This window comes from Leiobunum rupestre, chromosome 4 (genome assembly GCF_980474605.1).
Source record: "Leiobunum rupestre chromosome 4, qqLeiRupe1.1.hap1, whole genome shotgun sequence".
NCBI classification, from domain to species: Eukaryota; Metazoa; Arthropoda; class Arachnida; order Opiliones; family Sclerosomatidae; genus Leiobunum; species Leiobunum rupestre.
This window is the reverse complement of record NC_143387.1, coordinates 39,056,113-39,077,022: the sequence shown is the minus strand read 5'-3', so window position 1 is coordinate 39,077,022 and position 20,910 is coordinate 39,056,113. Positions and strand designations below refer to the sequence as shown.

The 20,910-nt window shown below is 38.3% G+C and overlaps 1 protein-coding gene across 1 annotated transcript; it reads left to right on the top strand.

Moving 5' to 3' along the window:
- The first annotated feature begins 12,767 nt into the window (after nt 1-12,767).
- On the top strand, nt 12,768-17,179 carry LOC149947713 (uncharacterized). Its single transcript, XM_090170944.1, has 10 exons — nt 12,768-12,771; nt 12,851-13,041; nt 13,916-14,028; nt 14,103-14,299; nt 14,380-14,499; nt 14,564-14,623; nt 14,700-14,774; nt 14,838-14,981; nt 15,048-16,109; nt 16,993-17,179. The coding sequence occupies exons 1-8, from the start codon at nt 12,768-12,770 to the stop codon at nt 14,885-14,887; spliced, it is 810 nt and encodes a 269-aa protein (XP_090027070.1). The 3' UTR covers nt 14,888-14,981; nt 15,048-16,109; nt 16,993-17,179.
- The last annotated feature ends 3,731 nt before the right edge of the window (nt 17,180-20,910 follow it).

Sequence of the window (20,910 nt, the reverse complement as noted above, 5' to 3'; positions counted from 1 at the left end):
TCTAACCATTCTAAGTCATATTGTCACTAGGAAAAGTAGAAGTTAGACGACAGGATCACGTAGGGGACAGACTAGGAAATAGTGATATTTTCAACGGGGGCCCTGTAGGATACGACCCCCTTTATTCTTATTGAGGGCCACTGGCCTAAGGTAGGGCTGAAATAGGGAAAAATTATCTAAATAGATGTAGGAAATTATTCATTACTCGTCTATTGTAGGAAAACAGTGTTTCAGAAGCGGCGTAAAAATATTTGACAGAAACTGCCGGATAAATTTCCGTGAAATGTTTCATTTTAATTTAATTTAAGGGCTCCGGTGGCCCATAACCAGCACCGTAATTTGATAAGGATTTCATTTCATAGGGAGGGGCGGGGTACGCAATTGAAACAAAAAAATGTACTCGAAATCCGCAGCTTTTGATTTCTTTGAATTAAAATAACCCTTTATGGTCCTTTTTCCACTTGTTGTGTTCGTAAATGATAAAATCTTGTTTATAAATATTAGTTTAATAAGGAACAACTTATTTACATACAAAATAGTTATAGATGGGAATTCAGGAACGGGCGCTCCGGGGTGCGGGCGAAACAGAATGCCCGAACCCCCACGATAACTCGGTAAACCAACTTTTATTACACGTCGGGAGGGTGGCGCCATCTACATTTCTTTATAGATGGAACCTAACTTGAATACTGTAAATATGACAATACCTCCTTTTTTTTATTATTTTTAGTTACCGAAGCGCGAGGGTATAAGTAAAAATTTAATTTCTATGCGTTATTCTCTGTAACGTAGCGGCTTCTTTATCTGCCGCGACAATTTTGTAGTGGCAATGGAAGTCTTTGTTTGCGGAGTTGATACTGGTAATACATCCTTAGTGATGTTCCGTGCGTTGCTGGTATTGTTTTGAGTTCGGACGAAGTCGCGCCGTGATTCTAAGTTTGAGGATTGTGACATTTGAACAGGCGTTAGGTGGTAATTCGGAAACCACTTCCCTATCCGGAACCGTTTTCTCTCGAGCTGGGGTAGCGGTTGGTTTTGCTGGTGTGACAAGTTTCTTAGCCGGAGTACCTGATAGCGTCGGTCTTAATGGCGTGGTACTACAGCGAGGAGTTGCTGTGTTGTTGGTAGCTAAACGCCATCGGGTTGCAAGGGTGTCATTATTTGGTGTGGTCGAAGTTGGGTTTACAGACACTGTTGTCTCCTTCCTTGGACGTAACTGGTTTCGATGTCGGCGAATCTCGACTAGAGATAACGCCCTTGAACCATCGTTCACCAGAACCGAAATTGTACGCATAAATAGGATCGGTAGGTTTAAAGTCTAGCGTAGTGTTGGTATCAAGAGACCGTGCCAGTTGTTGAGTGTTCAAGTGTTTGGGATGACAGAAGTCAAGCCGGGTAATAATGTGTCTTCCCAACATTAATTCGGCTGGTGATTTTCCGCACGAAGTTGGTGATCGCCTATGATTAATCAGGATACGTGCTAGTCCTTCATCTAACGAGCCAATTTTATAGGCGTTTAATCCAGTTTGTATGACGTCACGAGCTTCAAAACCAATGTCGGAAATCTTCTTAAGAGAATCCTTAACTATTCTTACATTGCGTTCAGCAGCACTGTTCGATGCCGGGTGGTATGGCGCCGTTAGTAGGTGAAGTATGCCGTTGTTTGCGGTGAAATCGTCGAATTCGGTACTTGTAAAACACGTACCATTGTCGGTGACGAGTGTCAGCATTATTCCAAACCTCGCAATACATTGGCGTAAGCATTTTACGACAGCCTGTGTTGTTTGTGCTGTGGTTATAAACACTTCTAGCCATTTACTGTAGCTATCCACGATGATTAGAAGGTATTTCCCCTCAACTGGCCCCGCAAAGTCCGCGTGAACCCTTTCCCATGGTGATATTTTCTAGCTGGTAATGGCGCGTGTTGGTGGCAAACGTCGCAAGCGTTGGACATCTCCTCAATGTCCGAGTTGAGGGTGGGCCACCAGATGCGGGATCTGGCCACCGCCTTCATCTTGACTACGCCTTGGTGCGAGCTATGTAACTCATGTAGAAAGTCTTGACGATTTACCTATGGGATAATTACGCGATTTCCCATGAGTAGGATTCCGTTAAAATTTGAAAGTTCGTCTCGTCGACGATGATATACCAATAAGTCAGGATGAATTTTCTTTGGCCAGCCCTGACTCATGCACTTGCGTACTTTGTGCGAAAGTGCATCAGCGTGCGTGGATTCTTCCAATTTACGTGCTGTGAGAGGACTCGATTCTAATACGCTCTTCAAAAGAAATACGTACTCAGCAGGTACCGGAGTGCGTTCGTTGTGAAATGGTAGAGGCGATCTGCTTAAGGCGTCGGCATCAGATTGTTGTATTTATATACCCCGTGCACCGCCAAAGCATTACAAGGCGTCGGCAGTAGCGTTGGCCGATCCCTTTCGGAATTTTATTTCGTAGGAATACGCTGCAAGCATCAACGACCACCGTTGGATCCTGGCAGCCGCCATTGGAGGAATCGGCTTGTGGGCTGCGAGAAGCGAAACGAGCGGTTGGTGGTCGGTGTACAATGTGAAACGTTTTCCGTACAAGTAATCTTGAAATTTCTTTACGCCAAATATGAGCGCTAAACCCTCTTTATCTTGCTGCGAATAATTTTTTTCCGCTGGAGTCAAACTTCGTGACGCGAAAGCGATAGGTTTTTCCTCACCGTCGATAATATGAAAAATGACCGCTGCTATCCCCACGGGTGAGGCGTCGCACGCCAACGTGATTTCCTTGTTGATGTCGTAGTGGACTAGGAGGTTTGACGTTCGGAGAGTCCTCTTAGCTTCAAGGAAGGCAGCTTTTTCTTTTGAACCCCATGTCCAAGGATGGGTGGAGTTATTGGGCAGGAACCGGGAATAATAATTCAGCAGACCGAGGAATGAGCGCAATGTTTCCACGTTGGCTGGTTCAGGCGCGTCCATGATCGCATTTCTCTAGTTTTAGCTTTAGACCAAAATCGCTAAATCTTTGTAGGACGGCGTCGAGAGTTTTTAAGTGTTTTTCCTTGGAACTTCCTCCCACCAGGGTGTCATCCTGGAAGGGCGTGACATTCTTGATGTCACATAAGACCATTTCCATCAGCCGTTGGAAAATGGCCGAAGCGGAAGCCACTCCGAACGGTAAGCGATTGAAGCGAAATAGTCCTAAAGTGGTGTTAATGACCGTATATTTTCGCGAGGCCATGTCGAGCTCAATTTGGTGATAGGCGTCGCGGAGATCCAATTTTGAGAACTGCCGTGCAAAGCACAAAAGCATTAACGACCAAATTTTCGATTTACAGATTTTTGTTTTATTTATCCTTATTTTATACGGTAAATTCAATTTTGAACTAATTTTCGAATTTAAAATTTTTGTTCTTAGAGAAATGACTTGTTTCAAAACGCATTATTTTAGGTTTTTGCAATATTTTCGAACCAAAAACGCATTAATGTGTTTATTTTCTTTAAAAGTCAAATCAAAACGCATTTTTTTCGCGTTTTAAGACATGGTTTTAATTATATTTCTGAAATATCGTTTGGCCTGTAAATTGTTTAGTACCAGAATATAATTTGAGTTGAAAAATCCAAGTCTACTATATAAACTTGAAAGAAGTAAGTTGGGGTATCTTAAGGCAAAGAAAGTTTGAATTTCGCGGGTTTTCTCCATATTTTGGTTTTGGTCGTTAATGCTTTTGTGCTTTGCACGGCAGAGAAATACTTGCACCTATTTAATTTAGCAAATATGTCTTCGTTTTTAGGAATGGGGTATTTGTCAATGTTAAGCTGGCGGTTAATTGTTTCCTTGTAGTCCGCGCAGGTACGTATACCACCATTCGGTTTTTGGACTGTGACGATCGGTGATGCGTACTCTGAATAATTGACTTTTTCAATGATACCGTCGTGTTCCATGCGTCGTAGTTCCTGTTCAACCAATTCTTTCCGCGCGTACGGAATTGTTCGTGCATTACAGTATTTAGGCATGGAATTTTTGACCATATACAAGTGAGCTTGCACCCCTTTTAATTTTCCCAAACCGGAGGTAAAAAGTTTGGAATGTTTGTTGAGAAGCGTACCCAAGTCACTATCTCCACATTTAACGCTGTGTACGTCGGTTGTCAAGTTGTGAATAGGCGGAAGGATGTCAAGTTGTGAATATAGCCACTTCCGTCCGCAGATATTCGGTTTTTCAACGCGAACGATAACCACCGGTAGTTCTGCTTCTCGAGAAGAGAACAGTATTGAACGTGGACCTTCGCTTGTCCAACTATGTCGATTTGGTCTCCCGTATAGGATTGCAGGTGGCGTGAGAAAGAATGTATATCGGAGATGTCGCCGATGGTTAGGAAATCACACTCGCAGATCATCGTATACCCCGATCCGTTATCGACTTCGAAAGCGATGGTGTGTCCATTGATTGTCAACGATATTCTTTCAGGTGGCGGAAGGTCTTCGTCGACAGCGGAAACGGTGAGGACAGCATCAGCGTTATCTACGGCGGTAGTTCTAGCAGGGGCGTGTTTCGTCCCTCCCATGTCGCTGATGTGGTATATTTCGACGTCGTATTCATCGTCTTCCGTTCCGTTACGTGGAGTTTCCCCGATGTGATTTGTCCGAAAATCTTTCTTGTGTTTACCTTTTTGTCTATCCTTGTCAGGTGGATTTAGGCACGCACGCGCAAGATGGCCAACGCGTTCACATTTCCTGCATTTTGATTCCCGGTAGGGACAAGCGTGCGCTTTATGTTCCTCACTTAAACAGCGTAGGCATTTACTGTAATCGGGGGTGGGTTTCCCCCCTTCCGCCTGTTTCCCTTTTGAAGTGTCGTTAGGACCAGGGCGTGAAGTTTTGGTCCAGCTTCCTCCAGAGGCGTCGAGATCACGTGGTTGATTTGATTTGTTATTCTTCGTTTGTGAGCGTATGATGAAAACGGAGGCGGGCGATACAGCGTAACGGCGCCGGGTTAAAATGTTTTGTCAACGCGGCCTTGAGTTCGTCGTATCAAAAGTGGATATAAAACAGAAAGTCTGGGAGGAAAAGGGTTCGTTAGCTTTCCCAGTGGTTTCCTTCAAAAATGAGGAGCTGTTTCCCCTATACAATGATTGAGCCAATCAGGAACGACTCTGTTACGTTTGGCCTATGTCTCATGACGTCACGGTCAGAGGAAATAGTTCAGATGGGCGATGCTAGCTAACCTAGCGGTAAAACCAAGAAGCATATCATCCTTGGTAAATCTCCCGAAAACGTTGTCTCGTTGGTTAATTTATTCCTTTTTCAAAAATTTGCCTCTGTTAAGTTCAAGAGTCACTGACTCACTGTGGCTCAAGCTCGTAAGAAACATACACCAGAAGAGTTAGCTTTAAAGCCGAAAAGTAAATTTAGTCAGTGTAATTTATTTATAAAAGATTTGTATTCAATTGGAACTATACAAACCAGTGAAGATTTAAACCAAGGCTTAACTAAAATTCCAGTAGATAGGGTCTCATGTGCCATAAATAAACCCCCGTTGTTAATTGCCTTCAAAACTACAGGGATTTTATTGAGGTTTTTTTGCCAAGCTATCCAATGTACTACATTGGAGAGTTCATTTGCATATATTGGGTCACAAATTATAACTGGGTCAATTCCTTCAACATTAAGTACTAAATTGTATGCCCAATTGTTCCATGCGTACAGAAAGCCACTATCTTCCTCTTTCTTCAGAGTAATGCGAATGTAACAACTCGCGTTGAGAGCACATCTTCTAGTAGTTCTTTTAAAGTTCGATTGTTTTTAAATTCGTTAAACACTTTAAGCCGCACACCCTATTCAAATAAAACAAAAACGTTTTTATTAATTATCTACCTAAGCCTTGCCAAACTTGAATTTTCACAAAGAGCAGCCGCACCAAATCCAGCCCAAAGACTATATAATCAGGTGGATAAGGAACTGAAGAAGAACTATAATATATCAGCCGATTTACGCAGGTACATGCGAGTAAAGCGCCATTTGTAATGCTCCGCCAAAGGGGGTAGGTACAAACTAGGGGCATGCTTGGGGGATCCTCATTTTTGATGGAACAGGGCTACCGGGTCCTCCCAGACTTTCTGTTTTATATCCACTTTTGGTCGTATGTTTTAGAGTCAATGGTATCAGGGCGCAAACGATTTCGTAACATCGTGTATGTTTCGGGGCTTAGTATCGTCTGCAACACGGCCTTTTTATTCCCAGCGTCGTTAATGTCATTAGCATTGAAATAAGCGTCTAACCTCTCGGCATATTGGCTCCATGATTCTTTCTTGTTGTCAAACGTGTTGAGTTGACCAATTGTTGCCATGTTGGGTTTGTCGTATGTGGTTGGATTTCTTTTGGATGTGAAGCCTTTCTATTGACGAGATCTTTCGTAAATATTTCAATGTTTGAAACTCACTGATATTTTCTTGTTTTGTTGTATTTCATTCCCGGATGTTTACGGATGAATGTTGTTTCACCCGGATTCTTATTCTTCTTTTCCCCCGAAGTTTGCAGTACAATGGATGTTAAGCCTTGTCCCCATGCGGTTCGTATTGCTTTTGTAATTTTCGTCAAATTACCTCTTTACTTTTCCGCCTAGTCGGATCCCATCTCCGTCGCCAATTTGTTGTGTTTGTAAATGATAAAATCTTGTTTATAAATATTAGTTTAATAAGGAACAACTTATTTACATCCGGGGACCCTTAATCCTCCTTGGCGAAACAGAATGCCCGAGCCGCCACGATAACTCGGTAAACCAACTTGTTTTACTACACGTCGGGAGGGTGGCGCCATCTACATTTCTTTATAGATGGAACCTAACTTGAATACTGTAAATATGACACCACTCATATTTAATTTACTCACCTAAATCCCGAAATGTTTAGTACTAAAATATAAAAGGCAACAGGCCATTGTGTGAGTTTATACTACATAATTTATTGTTCATTATTTCAATTCAACCTGTGTTTCACTCTGTAACACGTACGAGTAATGGCGACCATGGTCAAAGCTACACCTTTTTGGTTTTAATTACGCGCATGCGCTTACGGCCCAATGTTTCTTAGAAGCAGACGACGCCATCTCTCCGTATGTTAACCATGGATAACGAATGTTTAGTGAAACTTATAATAAAACGTTGAAAGTGTTATAACAAATTTAGGAATTAAATTTAAATGAAAAAAAGTGATTATATTACTGAATTTAAGAAAAAAAGAGCGAACACGAGAAAATATTGCATGTAAGTGGTAACAGGTACGGTTTGCCGGACTTAGATCATGATGAAAATCTAGGCCTTGACGAAAACGTGGATGTTGCTCGGCCTTCTATTTCTACAGAAGTTGGAAAGCAGTAGCACATTAAACTATTTAGTATTTTGTTAAAATTTGAGGAAGCTCTACAATTTTTGTGTGGTGAGTTGATAGTGATATCGATTAATTTATTCCTGCTTTAATTCGTGACTAATTTTTCAATCTAAATAAATAAATTAATGGGCAGTTTATCACGACCCGTTAACTTTCGGGAGTGATCATCTTGCCACTTTATAACATTTTTTGATTTTCTACCCTCAGTATGGCCATCTAGGGGCCGGCTAAAAATATCATTTTGTATAAATGAATCGCGTCTATTCTGGCAGCCCCGTAATTCGTTTTTTCGAACCCTGAAAAGATAATAGTTTTTTTTTATTTCCGTATATAAAGCCAAGTCAGCTTTATTTTGAGACAGTATGAAACAGAATTAGTATGAAAACGAATTATTAGAAATATTATTGGAAAGATTATTATTTATTTTTGAGATTATGATGTTTGTCAGATTACAGTTTAATTAATACCTTGTTATAATTTTCATTAACGTTTAGTATTATTTATCAGGATGTTGCTATTTATTGAGTTATTGTTTAATGTTTAAATTATGGTGTGTTATTCGGGTTAACCAAGGTAATCTTAGTACCGTGTGTCGGACGTTGTGTGTGTTGGCGAATGCCGAGTGACCATCATAATGGTGTTGTGTTTTGTGAAGAAGACTTTGTATATAGAAGATTGATAAGTACTTTTAAATTATTATTTTGAACATTAACTGATTCATCCGTATAAAATAAACCAAGTCCTCCAGCCCAAAATTAAACTCTCTTGTAAATATCCGGAAACTCAACTAACCAGAACTGTTTAATTTCAATCTGTTACCGACCCATCGGGCCTTATAGCGACAGCCATATCCTTAAGTGCCTTTACAATATTCCATACGATGTTACCAAGTACAATAATAAAGAGTTACTATTTTTGCATAACTACTATTGGTTTAATTTACCTACTACGTAACAATAACGACTCTACGGATCCCGAACAAATAAATTCGATACATACGGCACGGGGAAATAGTATTTAAATTTCCCTCGAGTTTAGTGCGTGGGTCAGATTCTCAAGGTTACGTTTGGAACTTTTTGAATCTTCCCTCCCTTCCAATCTCCACGACTCCCCTAAAACCCCCCCTGAAATTTATAGTGTCGTAATAAGTTTCTTTACATCAAATCAAGATGTTACCCATCTATGAGATCCGTCAGTTACCTTGTGGTTATGGTACTTGAGACCCAGAGGCGTACTGTGGGTAAATGGTGACCGGTTCTAGACAAAACAAATTACAATTAGCTTTGATATTCTAAAGATAGGAGTGTTTTTGGCGCACGGTTCAAAATGTACTCCTGAACCCAGGCTGGTACGCCTCGGACTTGACAATTTTTATAGAACTATTTGTGGTGGGGCTTGCGATTTGGTTATTGGGTATAATTGTGTGTCTTATATTTTCTGTAACTTATTAGCAAGTTCTAAAATTTTTCTAATGGTTTATATATTTTTTGTATATTATAACATCAGAGTCATGCAGGTTCGCTACTCTTTTACATGGAAAGGTACACCGGAGTGGAACAATAACTGATATGGTTTACTCTAACCACTTCATTAGGATTACTAAGGATTTAAGTTTTAAGAGATTGAAAATTCTAAACTCCTGTATCTTTATTTTTATAGGAAATTTAAAAATAATTTCAATGTGGTATAAAATTATACAGCTAACTAAAACAAAGTTCCTTTCTAAGCTCTTTTAGGTTTTTTTATACATTAATATTTGACTCAGATTAGAATTGTGAGATTTCTAACATTGATTTTGTGAAATGGAAATGTAAAATATATTCTATTTTTCTATGGTATATTGCTGACCTGCGTGTGAATATTAAACAACTCCTGTTGTAAGTTAGAAACCAACAAATCTAGAAATTTAAAAAACATTTTTAAAGAAAATTAGTTAATTACTTCGTAATATTTAAAAATGTTGAACTACATTGGTACTAATTTTAAATTTTAATTACTGATTTAATTTTTGGAATGATTCTGACTAATATAAGGCTCAGATTTGGCTCAACTGCAAATGGTAGACTCGGAATAAATTTAAGACTCGAATTGGACTTTCAGTCTCATCATGACAGTGATAAATTGATCCACAATAGAGTAATATCGCTCTGTAGCTTTGGGCTATGGCTGCCATTTTGAGGGCAATTTTTTATCTATAGGAAAAAGCATGGGTGATGTTTCCTCTTTCAGTGCTCTAATGCTCTCGTAAAGTTCGGTTCTCAAATTCAGGTTGAATCATCTGTAGTCTGTCTTGGTTCCTTTATAACAAAACTTTAATCGAAAAGCCTCGGGTAATAGGTTAACTTCCGTAGGCACATTTCCATTCATTTCTGGATAAAATTTTCATGCAAATTATCTATTGGTGATATGGTTGTCTTTTTAATACTATCTTGTGGTGGTGTACGGTGGGACGAGTTTTCAACTTCTTTAGAATAGTTTTCCATATTATCTTCTATGGTTATATCTCTACAAGTGACATGCAATTATTATGAAAATTTTGTGATATACCAAATCTTTGCTGCTGAACCAATTCATTCATAAAAACTTTATACTCTTCCTAGAAAGAAGGCATAATCGAATTATCTCTAGAAATTTAAGTTACTAAAAACTTAAAAAGGCTTAAGTTCAGGAACCAATTTCATTTAATATTTCGTAACTATCCAATTTCATATTTATTTATTCTTATCTAGCTGACTTTCTTCCCCACTAATTCACGTTTTGATTGGAGTATTATTATACTAGATTGTAAATTTAGCGTTGGAATGATGGAATCCAGTCCTTGGGCTCCGAAAATGTCTGCTACAAACCCTCAAACTCCGCGTTGGGCTCCAATTTTTTGTGTTTTTTTCTTGCCTAAAGGCGAGTTATCTTCTTTGGAAAGCGATTAAATATAATTAATTGAGCTCCATAAATACTTTTACAACCAAAGATACTGCATCAAACCATATTTAATTTAATAACTTGTGTTTCGAAGTTACCCCTGAATTTTTCCCATACAAAATAGCTGGCGCGATTTCAAATATGGCGTCTAAAAGAAACAAGAATATGTTTGGCGCATGCTCACGTCCCTTCCCCTTTTCCGCCCCATTTTCTGGCCAAAAAGGAGTAATTTCTGAAACAGTAGGATAGGCGAAGGTAGTAGAAAAGTTGAAATGGGTTTCTTTCGTTGCCCACATTATAGAGGTCTTTGTTAAAAAAATTATCAACATATATCTCGAGTTATAGAACGAATTTTCATGATTTTAATTTTCATAAATGTAGCGCCAAACATTCTGAGTTTATGTAAAGAAAAATTTATTTTAATTTTTAATTAACATTTTTATAATTTATTTATTGTTTGATATTGAAAATGTCATAGTACTTTCTTAGCATATTGTAGCTTATTTATATATTGGTAATACAGGGTGTCCACTAAAAATCGGTTTTAGCTAGGGTTTTGAATTTTTAAGTTCGCATAGATGAAAATTTCAATGACCTTGAACTATGTCTTCAAGGTCATTCAAAATTTATCTCGAGAACCATTGGGTTTAGAGATTTCGTTCCAATTAAAAAAGTGTGCGCTACCATATTTTACGTCTAATAAGTTTATACTCGATGTAAATTGACCAATAAGAAGTCGAGAAAATGAAGAAAGAAGACTGGAAGGTTACCAAGCTAAAAATAACAAACATTCCACGCTGGTTGGTTAATATCGAACTTTCACTACTCTACTTTGACCCATCATGCAGGGGCGTAGGAACGTTCTAGAAGTTGGAGGGGGCAAAGAGAAACGGAAAGGGGTCTGGAGAATGGTTTTCAATTTTTAATGGAGTGTAGCTTCTCCGAATGCATGTGTACTTTTTACCACTATGTAAATTGGCGGGAAAAGACTGAAATTTAAACACAGTTAAGGTTCTATAAGCTTTATATGCTTTTAAAATGAGAATTTGAGCCTTTTGAAGATTTCAACTGACCAAAACGTTGGAGGGGGCAATAACATTAGTTGACCCTCCCAGCAAAATTCTAGGGAGGGGCATTGCCCCCCCCTGCCCCTCACGGTTCCTACGCCCCTGCCATCATGCAAAGTGGGTTTTGAATATTTTTTTTTACCCTAGCAGAAGTAGTCTCGAGTTTATTAAATAACCAGCGTGGAATCCTTGTTATTTTTAGCTTGATGACCACCCAGTTTTCTTTCTTCGTTTTCTCGGCTTCTTATTGGTTAATTTGCACCATGCAGTGGCGGATCTAGAAAAACCTTAAGGGGGGCGCTATCATGTTATGGGTGTAATAACAAATCATCAAGTCATATTCAAAGCTTAAGAAAACCCCGCGTCAAGGGAGGGGTGCCCCCTCCTGCGCCCCTCTCTAAATCCGCCATTGACACCATGTCAAAGCTTAGTGGACGTAAAATGTGGTAGCGCACCCTTTTCTAATTGGAACGAAATTTCTAAACCCAATGTTTATCGAGATAGATTTTGAATGACTTTGAAAACATGGTTCAAGGTCATTGAAATTTTCATAGTCCAATGGCCCACTCAGCGCCGGCCCTAGGGCGGTGCGAACGGTGCGACCGCACCGGGCGCCGTCATAGGTGGGGGCGCCGAAACGGGATCGGGACGACGGGACCAATACCTTTTGACCGCAAGACCGAAACGTCTGTAAATATAATTTTGCACCCTAAAAAAATATCAAAGTAAGTAAACAAAATCAATAAAATATATTCTATTAACATATTATATTTAGTCATGCCCAACTATACATTTCCATTCGTGTATTTTGCGTTACTATATTATTTCACTTCCAAGTTAAACGTGCACGAAGTAATCTCGATTCGATTTCGTTGGGAAATTAATCGGTAAATGATATCAAATTCTCGATAGAGCAGAACCAACGACGTACTAAAGAAGAACAAACCGTAATTCGTTGTATTTGAAGCAAATTATTTGTTGTGAAATAAGTTAAAATTGTCAATTTAGAACGGTAGTCTAGAACATTGAGTTGGGAATAATACTATCTAGAGCCCCAGTTCAAATTTTCCCCATAGGCTTTAACACAGCATTAGTGAAGATAGGAACGAAAATCATGGGAGGGTTATCAACTACGACAAAAGCCACCTATGAGCGAAAAATGCAACTATTTAAATGAAAAATTCTTCGATGGCCCCTGCCGCCACCTATTAGCGACTTTGTGAACTATTATAATTTTAACTTTTGAATTGAAGAGGGAAAGCGACGCGATTTTAAGAAAAATTTTGAAAACGCGTTTTTTTAAATTAAAGTCATGTATATCTGAAAACTCTTTATTCACACAATAAAGGTTTCTTTTGTGAGTTATTTACTATTTTGTAATAGATTTTGAGTGAAATTTTAAGCATTATGGGTAGGAGTAGCACTAATATTCCAAAAAAATAGAATACATTTTTATTCTAAATTATTGAAAATTACAATAAGGTTTCCAGGTAAAGTGAATCCTTTGTTGCAAAAATGGCTCAAAGCCATTGGAAGATCAGACTGGGTTCCAAACGCAACAGATGCAGTTTGCGGTGATCATTTTACAGAGGAAGACTTCAGGAAAAACACCACTTTTAAAATGCTTACAAACACCGCAACACCTTCACTTTTTTTAAATACCAATTTTAGAGCTGGCATGGTACTATTTAAGAAGAAAATAAATTATTAGACCATTACTTAGATAACTTTTTACAGAAAACGAACAGTAGAAAGTGGGGTGGCGGAGTGGTTAGCACTTTCGCCTCGCAGCGAGAGTAATCGGGTTCGATCCCAGCTAGTAGCACTTGGTGAAAATCCGTAACAACTCTTTCTGCGTAACGTTTGTAAGTTATCTCCCCACTGGTTAAAGGGTTTTCCCCCGAGATCTTCGGTTTCCCAATCCCATATAAACTTGATGAGGTTAACGGTAATAGTTAGTGTATATTATTTATATTCATTATTATTTTTTTGTATTCATTTTTTACATACTTTATTTTGTTTTAGTGCAATTTAATCTTTTAAAATACTCTAAATTATTTCAAAATGAAATATGATTTACCAAGAAACTTCGTTGTTTTGTTTTAGCTTTAAATTATAATAGTTCACAAAGTCGCTCATAGGTGGCTTTTGTCGTAGTTGATAACCCTCCCATGATTTTCGTTCCTATCTTCACTAATGCTGTGTTAAAGCCTATGGGGAAAATTTGAACTGGGGCTCTAGATAGTATTATTCCCAACTCAATGGTCTAGAACTCTAGACGAAAGGCCCTTATCAAAGACTATATAAAGCTACGCTTACATAGACTGGTGTGGTCTATGGAGTATAAGTTGATGGCTTTTTTTCAAGCATCAGCGCCATCAAGTATTGAGGCAAAGAAATATTCATTTAAAAAAAGAAATTGGTTGTCAGTCACTTAGCTCTTCATGATTCAAAATTCTTCAAATCTTCAACTTCAACGGTTTTCTTTTGCTAAGCTCCAAAATAATTTTTTTTGTTAAGTTTGAAATTAAAACTTAAAATAATCAATGGCTAAGAACTTTTTAGAACCCTATAGCAGTAGCTCTTTTTGCGCTTTTATAAGTTGTAAAAACGCCAGGAACAATAGGGAATCTTTGTCATTTTTTAAATTTCCTAAAGATGAACAAAGGTAAGCTTGTTATTTGTTGAGATAATAAATTGCTCTATTCAACCAAAAACTAAAGTAGCTGCTTGAATTTATAGATCTAAGTTTTGGGTGGCCAACTCTGGTCGTAGTGACTTAAAAGAGAAAAGTTATGTCTTGTTAAATAAGTCATATACTGTGTGTGCCAATCATTTTGAAACTACCTGTTTCATGAATGACTCTAAAAAAAGTCTTGTTTGGAACGCTGTTCCAACTTTAGTTGGAATTGTAATTCCTGTGTGTGCCAATTTGACAGGTATTTCTTCCGAAATAATTGAGTATAGAGTATATAGAACTAATTTATTATCTTTTTGTAACTTGGCAATGGTAATGAAGGGAGTTCAGCATCACTTGAAGTGAAAAGAACGTCAACTAAAGATTCTATGACCAAGTATTCACCAGCCAGTAAGGTTAAACTGGCCAATGGATTGAGTGGAAGAGATCTTTTCCCATTTGGTAATGACATGAATATCATATTAATGGAGGTATTATTATTCTAATCATTAAGTATCTTCCTTAGATAATAATTTAAGTGGCATTGGAAACCGACCAGTACACTCTCTGTCTGACAGTTTGACAGGTATTTTTTGTAAATCATTGAGTATGTAGTATATAGAACTAATTAAATATCCCTTTATAATTTTTCAATAATATAGATAATATCCAGGAAATTTCTCAGGAAGAAATACCTATGTCATCTACACCTTTAAAATCATCCATTGATTTAACAAGTAACTTTCTTATGCATAAAAAACCAAATTATATTAATTAATGACTAATATATTGTATTTTAGGGCTAGTTAATCATATATTGTATACAATAAAATGTTTGCAAGGCTTTTGAAGAACATCAATTCAACACCGAGTCTGGAACTGCTATGAAGCAACGCTTAGTTGACATGTTGTTGCAAATCATGGTTGTCAGTGAAGCCTTTTTGGTATTTATGTCATGATAAAATGAAATATTTTCATAATTGCCAGTAATACAAATATTCTTTCATTAGCCTTCGGCTGTTGGAGCGCTCTTCACATTCCTAGCCAAACGGGACCATGCTATTATCGTGAATGGGATGTTATTCAAGCAGGTTCTCGAGTATCTAACAACACCAGATGATCTGTAATTTGTGTAGAAAACCTTTAACTACCGAATATAGACAAGTTGTGGCCTTTCAGTATGGACACGGCTTTCGCTTGTTTGGAAGGATTGAAGCAACCATGTGCTCCTAGTGACGCAATGTGCTCAACCAGAAATTGTTATTGTTAGAAATGCTAACCTATTGACCGTCACGTGTTTAAATAATTTTTTTTTGCATCGAATCTTTCAACGAACCGCTAATAGACTCTCTCAGTCAACCAATTCCATGGACAACAAATCGGCGAATCAAGGAGTGTCGGGTTCTAAGTTTCAAGCCATTTCAACCACATTGGCCTCTATTGTAGGAATGAACCAGTTTCAAGTGCAAAAACAGCTTTTCAACGTAGAAGAGCTTTCACTAACGGTTACATTTCAGTGAAAATCTGAAGATAAAGCGGAGTTGATGTTTAACCAGAAATTTGACTTTGTAAAGGATCCCAGAGAACCTGACAAACTTCCTCGCTTGCATGACTGGTATAAAGATGAATTGTGGCAGCTTGTAAGTTTACAAAGATTGTTTGAGTGATAAAGAACCATCTGAATGGCAAGAGCAGAAATCCTTCACTCACATAACCAGTGGTGCAATCCAAGCTTTAAGAGCACCAAGTCTGTAATACAAATTCTATGAAATTTTCTGTAATTTCCCTCTAGTCTCCAGTAGCTTAAACGCTGGATAATTTTTTTACTCTTTTCATTGATGTGAAGCACCAGCAGCTTTTATCGTCTCATTAAACCATTATTTGAAGCTAAACTACAAAATGAATGTAAAATCGTGGAAATGGCTTGGAAATACACTTAATCCTTATTACGAGGGCAAAACTTCAGGAATTATTATTATTTCAAACCTTGGGTCAATGGAATTTTTGTCACTTCAACACTGGAGGCATAACTGATCCAAGATACATAGATGATATTTTAGAAGCTGTTGGAGGTACTGTTATTTATTTAATAACAGCTGATATAAGTATTGAATGTCAAGACATACCCGAAGAACAAAGAGGACTGCTTACTATCTTAATTATGCTGAAATAGCTACTATTTTGCATATATTAGCAAAGAATGGCAGTATCTATATTGAAAAGGCTCTCTTCAAAGAAAATTGCATTCCAAACCACTTTAAGCAGCAAATATTGCAATGCCGTCAGTGTTTTAAAAAAATTACAGGAATTTTTTCCCTGACTGACAGTAAAATAGTTTTTGACAAACGATAAAAAATTAATCACTGATTTAAAATTTCATGGATTGCGGAGCGCATAGCCATGGCGAACTGTTGGAGATGAGCATCGCAAAGATCATGATGTTCTTTAACATATGTTAAAATCATAAAGGCCAAGTTTCTAATTACACGTTCTGACTGATTGGATTGTGGGTGGTATACGGCAATAAACCGTTGCTTAACTTCTAATGTTTCTCATTTGTTCAACTGTTCATAAGGCCAACTACTCATTCAGCACCTTGTCTCGAACAATTAATTTGTCGAACTGGTCACCCAACTACTCATTTGCCCCCTGCTCCTAAGCCCTACTGCTTATTCTGAAGCCTAATAACACTAACAATAGTATACCTACCATTACCTAATTTACTGAACCTAGCAAAACTAACCTAAACAACCGTAACTAACCTATTTAACCTAACCATGGACGAATTGACCTAACCAACTGTTCATAAACCCAACTATTCATTTGTCCACCTGAAATGAGAAGTCTGAAGTCAGTCATCTGAGTCAATTAATCTTTGACAGTTGGAGAAATGATATATAATACAAATGAGTGTTTGCTACCCATAACCTCTTGGATTTATTTATTTATTTATAGGTTATCTACAAAGCCTTACCCTGCCCATTTTATACCATTGGAATAAAGTAAAGAAAACAACGAGAATGAAAAAACTTTGGACGGAATAAAATGCACTCTCCAATACTGTAAAGATCAAAGAAAAAACTACCTATATAAATTCAACAAATATCATAATTTTGGCTTCGTCACAAATACACTTTGCGTTTGGGAGTTTTTATGAAAGATTTTAGTGAAAAAATATTATTTATCTAAACAATTACCAAAAAAACCTCCAATTATATAATTATAATCTCCTTTAAATAATTTGTGTAAATTACATAAAAGTAATAAATTTATTTTGTACTTGCATGAAACCATAATGCAAAAAAAATATATGTTTTGAATAAAATAACTCTTTAAAAGTGGAAATATTTCTGATTTATATAATATAATTTAAACGAAATTTTACAAGGCCAATAACATAAATTCTATGTTACTTATGATAATATTATAATTGCCGGAATGGTGTCAGAAATTTTATTTTAGTTTCTTGCCTCGAAACTACGTGGCGCTGGCGTTTTAAAATTGTCAATAGCGACCAACAGATGTCAGGATTTTTAGTTCTTTGCCTTGATACTAGGTGGCACTGGTGGTTAAAGTTGTCAACCTTTTTGAAGGCCTGAGAGTCCAGTCTATGTAGCGATAGCTTATATAGTCTTTGGCCCTTATGAAAGTTTTTAGTTGTGTAGCGAACTTTCACAGAAGCAGTCAAGTTTTCAGCTGAAGACAATTTCAGGTACTATGTGTCAGTATCTAACTTATTAGTAATTAGTAATGAAATGAATACTAAACTTTTAACGTTAGTTTGGCCAAAATATAAGTTATATTATATAACGAAAGTTAGGAACAATATTAGTAATAGTCCCGTAATCCTGTTTATAAAAAAAGTTACTTTTTATAAACAGTACTATTACTATAATAATAATAATTTTATTAGTCAGGAAAAGAGAGTGAAATACACTTATTGAGCCGGCCCTGAAACACGAAATATACAAACAGAATTTATAGCCCGGCGTACCTAGTAACAAAGACCATACCACCGGATGTCTATCATCATAGTGCCCTATGCTAGCGTCCACCTAGCCCGGACCGGTGACAAATCCAGCATCTGTAGCTGAACCCTACTACTGATGGTCGCACCTTTGACGCAAGCCACTCAACCCAGCAGAAGGTACAGCAATGGGCGGACCAATTCCCACTTCGCACACAGCAGTGGGATTAAGGAAGTAAGGAGTCAAACGCTTTGGAGTGAGATAAAGGGGAACAACGAGCACACAGCAGTCCAAGTAACCCGGCACAGCTGGCACCGGAGATCCCGGTGTGACCCCAAAAGGCCGGGAAACAGGACCGCCGTGCCCTCATACGGAGGCTCGCCGCCCCACAGCAGGCTACCCAATCAACCGAGGCGGCCGGTTTGCACGGACCCTCTCCGTTAGCCTGAGCCGAAGCTCAGAATCCAGCCCAAACCTGACCTAACATCTCCCAGTGCGCCACCGCCCTTATGGGTTACAAGATTCGGACCCTGACTCCCCGGTTAAGCCACCAGTTATTGCACACTCCGACCCGTTAAGGGCCAATATGGGTATACAGCAGATAGAAAGTTATATAGATATATATATATATATACATTTTTTTATTTATTTTTTTACCAGCCACAAAACTTATCAAGGCGGGTCTTGAACGCTGGGGCTGAGGTTTGAACTTTCACAATTGTCGGGAGCTGAATCCAATCATTTACAACCCGTTGAGTGAAAAACACACGGCGTTGCGCGCTATTACAGTGCTTTTTGATAATTGTGGGGGCTTTGCGCTCAGACCATTTGACCTAAAAAAAACTCATTATATTGGACATTGTAGAGACCCTGAATAATTTTGAACGTCTCAATGAGATCATTTCTTGCACGCCTGTTGTTAAGGGACATTAAATTTAAGCGTTTAAGGCGCTCTTCGTAAGAAAGAGTACGCATACAATTAACCAATTTCGAGTCTTTTTTTGTACTCTCTCGATATGCTCAATATCTTTGACTAGATGGGGCGACCAAATACTCGAGCAGTATTCGAGATGAGGGCGAATATATACAAAAGTTGTAAATTATTGTATTGTCCCCCGAGACAACGATCTCCCCCAATCCCCCCGAGACGACGTTCTCCCCCCATCCCAAAGAGATGGATTGTGGGACGACCACTTCTCTTGGAGCCGCGCTCCCCCTACAAATGCGGGGGCAACAGCCGACGAGGAAGAGACCGGCTGCAGCAACAGACCAAACCAAACCATCGCCCACTCGTTCCTGACCCACCGCCGCCGCCGCCGCCGCCACCACGATCGAGCAGACCTGCCGCCCGCCGCACCGATCGACCAGTCCTGCCGCCCGCCGATGGTGGATTCATGTTGCCAGTTTGCCCAGTCATTAGCCTAGATATAAAACCGAGTTGCTGATCACTCCGCGTAATCGGTGTACAGAGCCGTACCTTTGACTGTACTAATCTAAGCGTAATCCGGTGTACAGATTTTCTAAGAGTGGTTAGCCCCTCGGTTAAAATACCCTTCGTTTCAAACTCAAGGGGGTCTTAATATGATGGTATTTTATGAAATGCCCAACATTTTCCCTGATATTCCGCATACCAAGTTTAAAATTCAGGCCACTTTGTAAATTTCGAACTGCTTAAAAATTAGGCGTACAACCACGCAAAACGCGTTTGATACGTATATACAAGGGCATGATATCTAGTTGGATACCAAGTTTGTATCCGGTTTTCCACTTGGTTCTTGACAAAAACCAAGTTCGGTTATTTACCAATTTCTCCCTTTGGAAATCTCCATGTTAACGAAATAAGATGCGGGTCAGTTGTTAAAATTTAATATGATTAAATATAAGGCGTACAACCATGCAAAATCCGGTTGATTTGTCTGCAAGGGCATGGTATCTAGTCGGATACCAAGTTTGGTTCCGGTTTTCCACTTGGTTCTTGAGAAAAACCAAGTTCGGTAATTTACCAATTTCTCCCTTTGGAAATCTCCGTGTTAACGAAATAAGATGTGGGTCAGTTTTTAAAATTTAATATGATTAAATATAAGGCGTACAACCATGCAAAATCCGGTTGATTTGTCTGCAAGGGCATGGTATCTAGTCGAATACCAAGTTTGGTTCCAGTTTTCCACTTGGTTCTTGAGAAAAACCAAGTTCGGTAATTTACCAATTTCTCCCTTTGGAAATCTCCGTGTTAACGAAATAAGATGCGGGTCAGTTTTTAAATTTCAAACTGCTTAAATATTAGGCGTACAACCATGCAAAATCCGGTTGTTTCGTCTACAAGGGCATGATATCTAGTTGGATACCAAGTTTGGTTCCAGTTTTCCACTTGGTTCTTGAGAAAAACCAAGTTCGGTAATTTACCAATTTCTCCCTTTGGAAATCTCCGTGTTAACGAAATAAGATGCGGGTCAGTTTTAAAATTTAATATGATTAAATATAAGGCGTACAACCATGCAAAATCTGTTTTGTGGTCTTCTAATTTATGCTACGTTTGTTTCCTATGATATCCAGAAATATTCCTTTGGATTAAGCATTTCACCTATAGCTTCAACTCACAGGATTTTGTTTGTTAACAGTAGAGAAAATAAAAGACTTAAAGACAGGGAAAGGTACGCTGCCAAAAGGCTAGATCCTGGTTTCCAGGAACCAGAAAATTTCAGTTGACGAATGGCTTATGCAGCAAAAAAAACAACGTCCCATAGACTTTTTTCAACATCAATTGTAGAGTCATCAACTAGGGAGACATGTTCAGAGTCAGTAATTTCTAAATCGTACATAACACTTAACTCTTCAATAACAGTTGCTGAAATGCCAAATAAACAAAGTTGGCAAACCTGTTCACCGCACTTTTCTACTATAAATG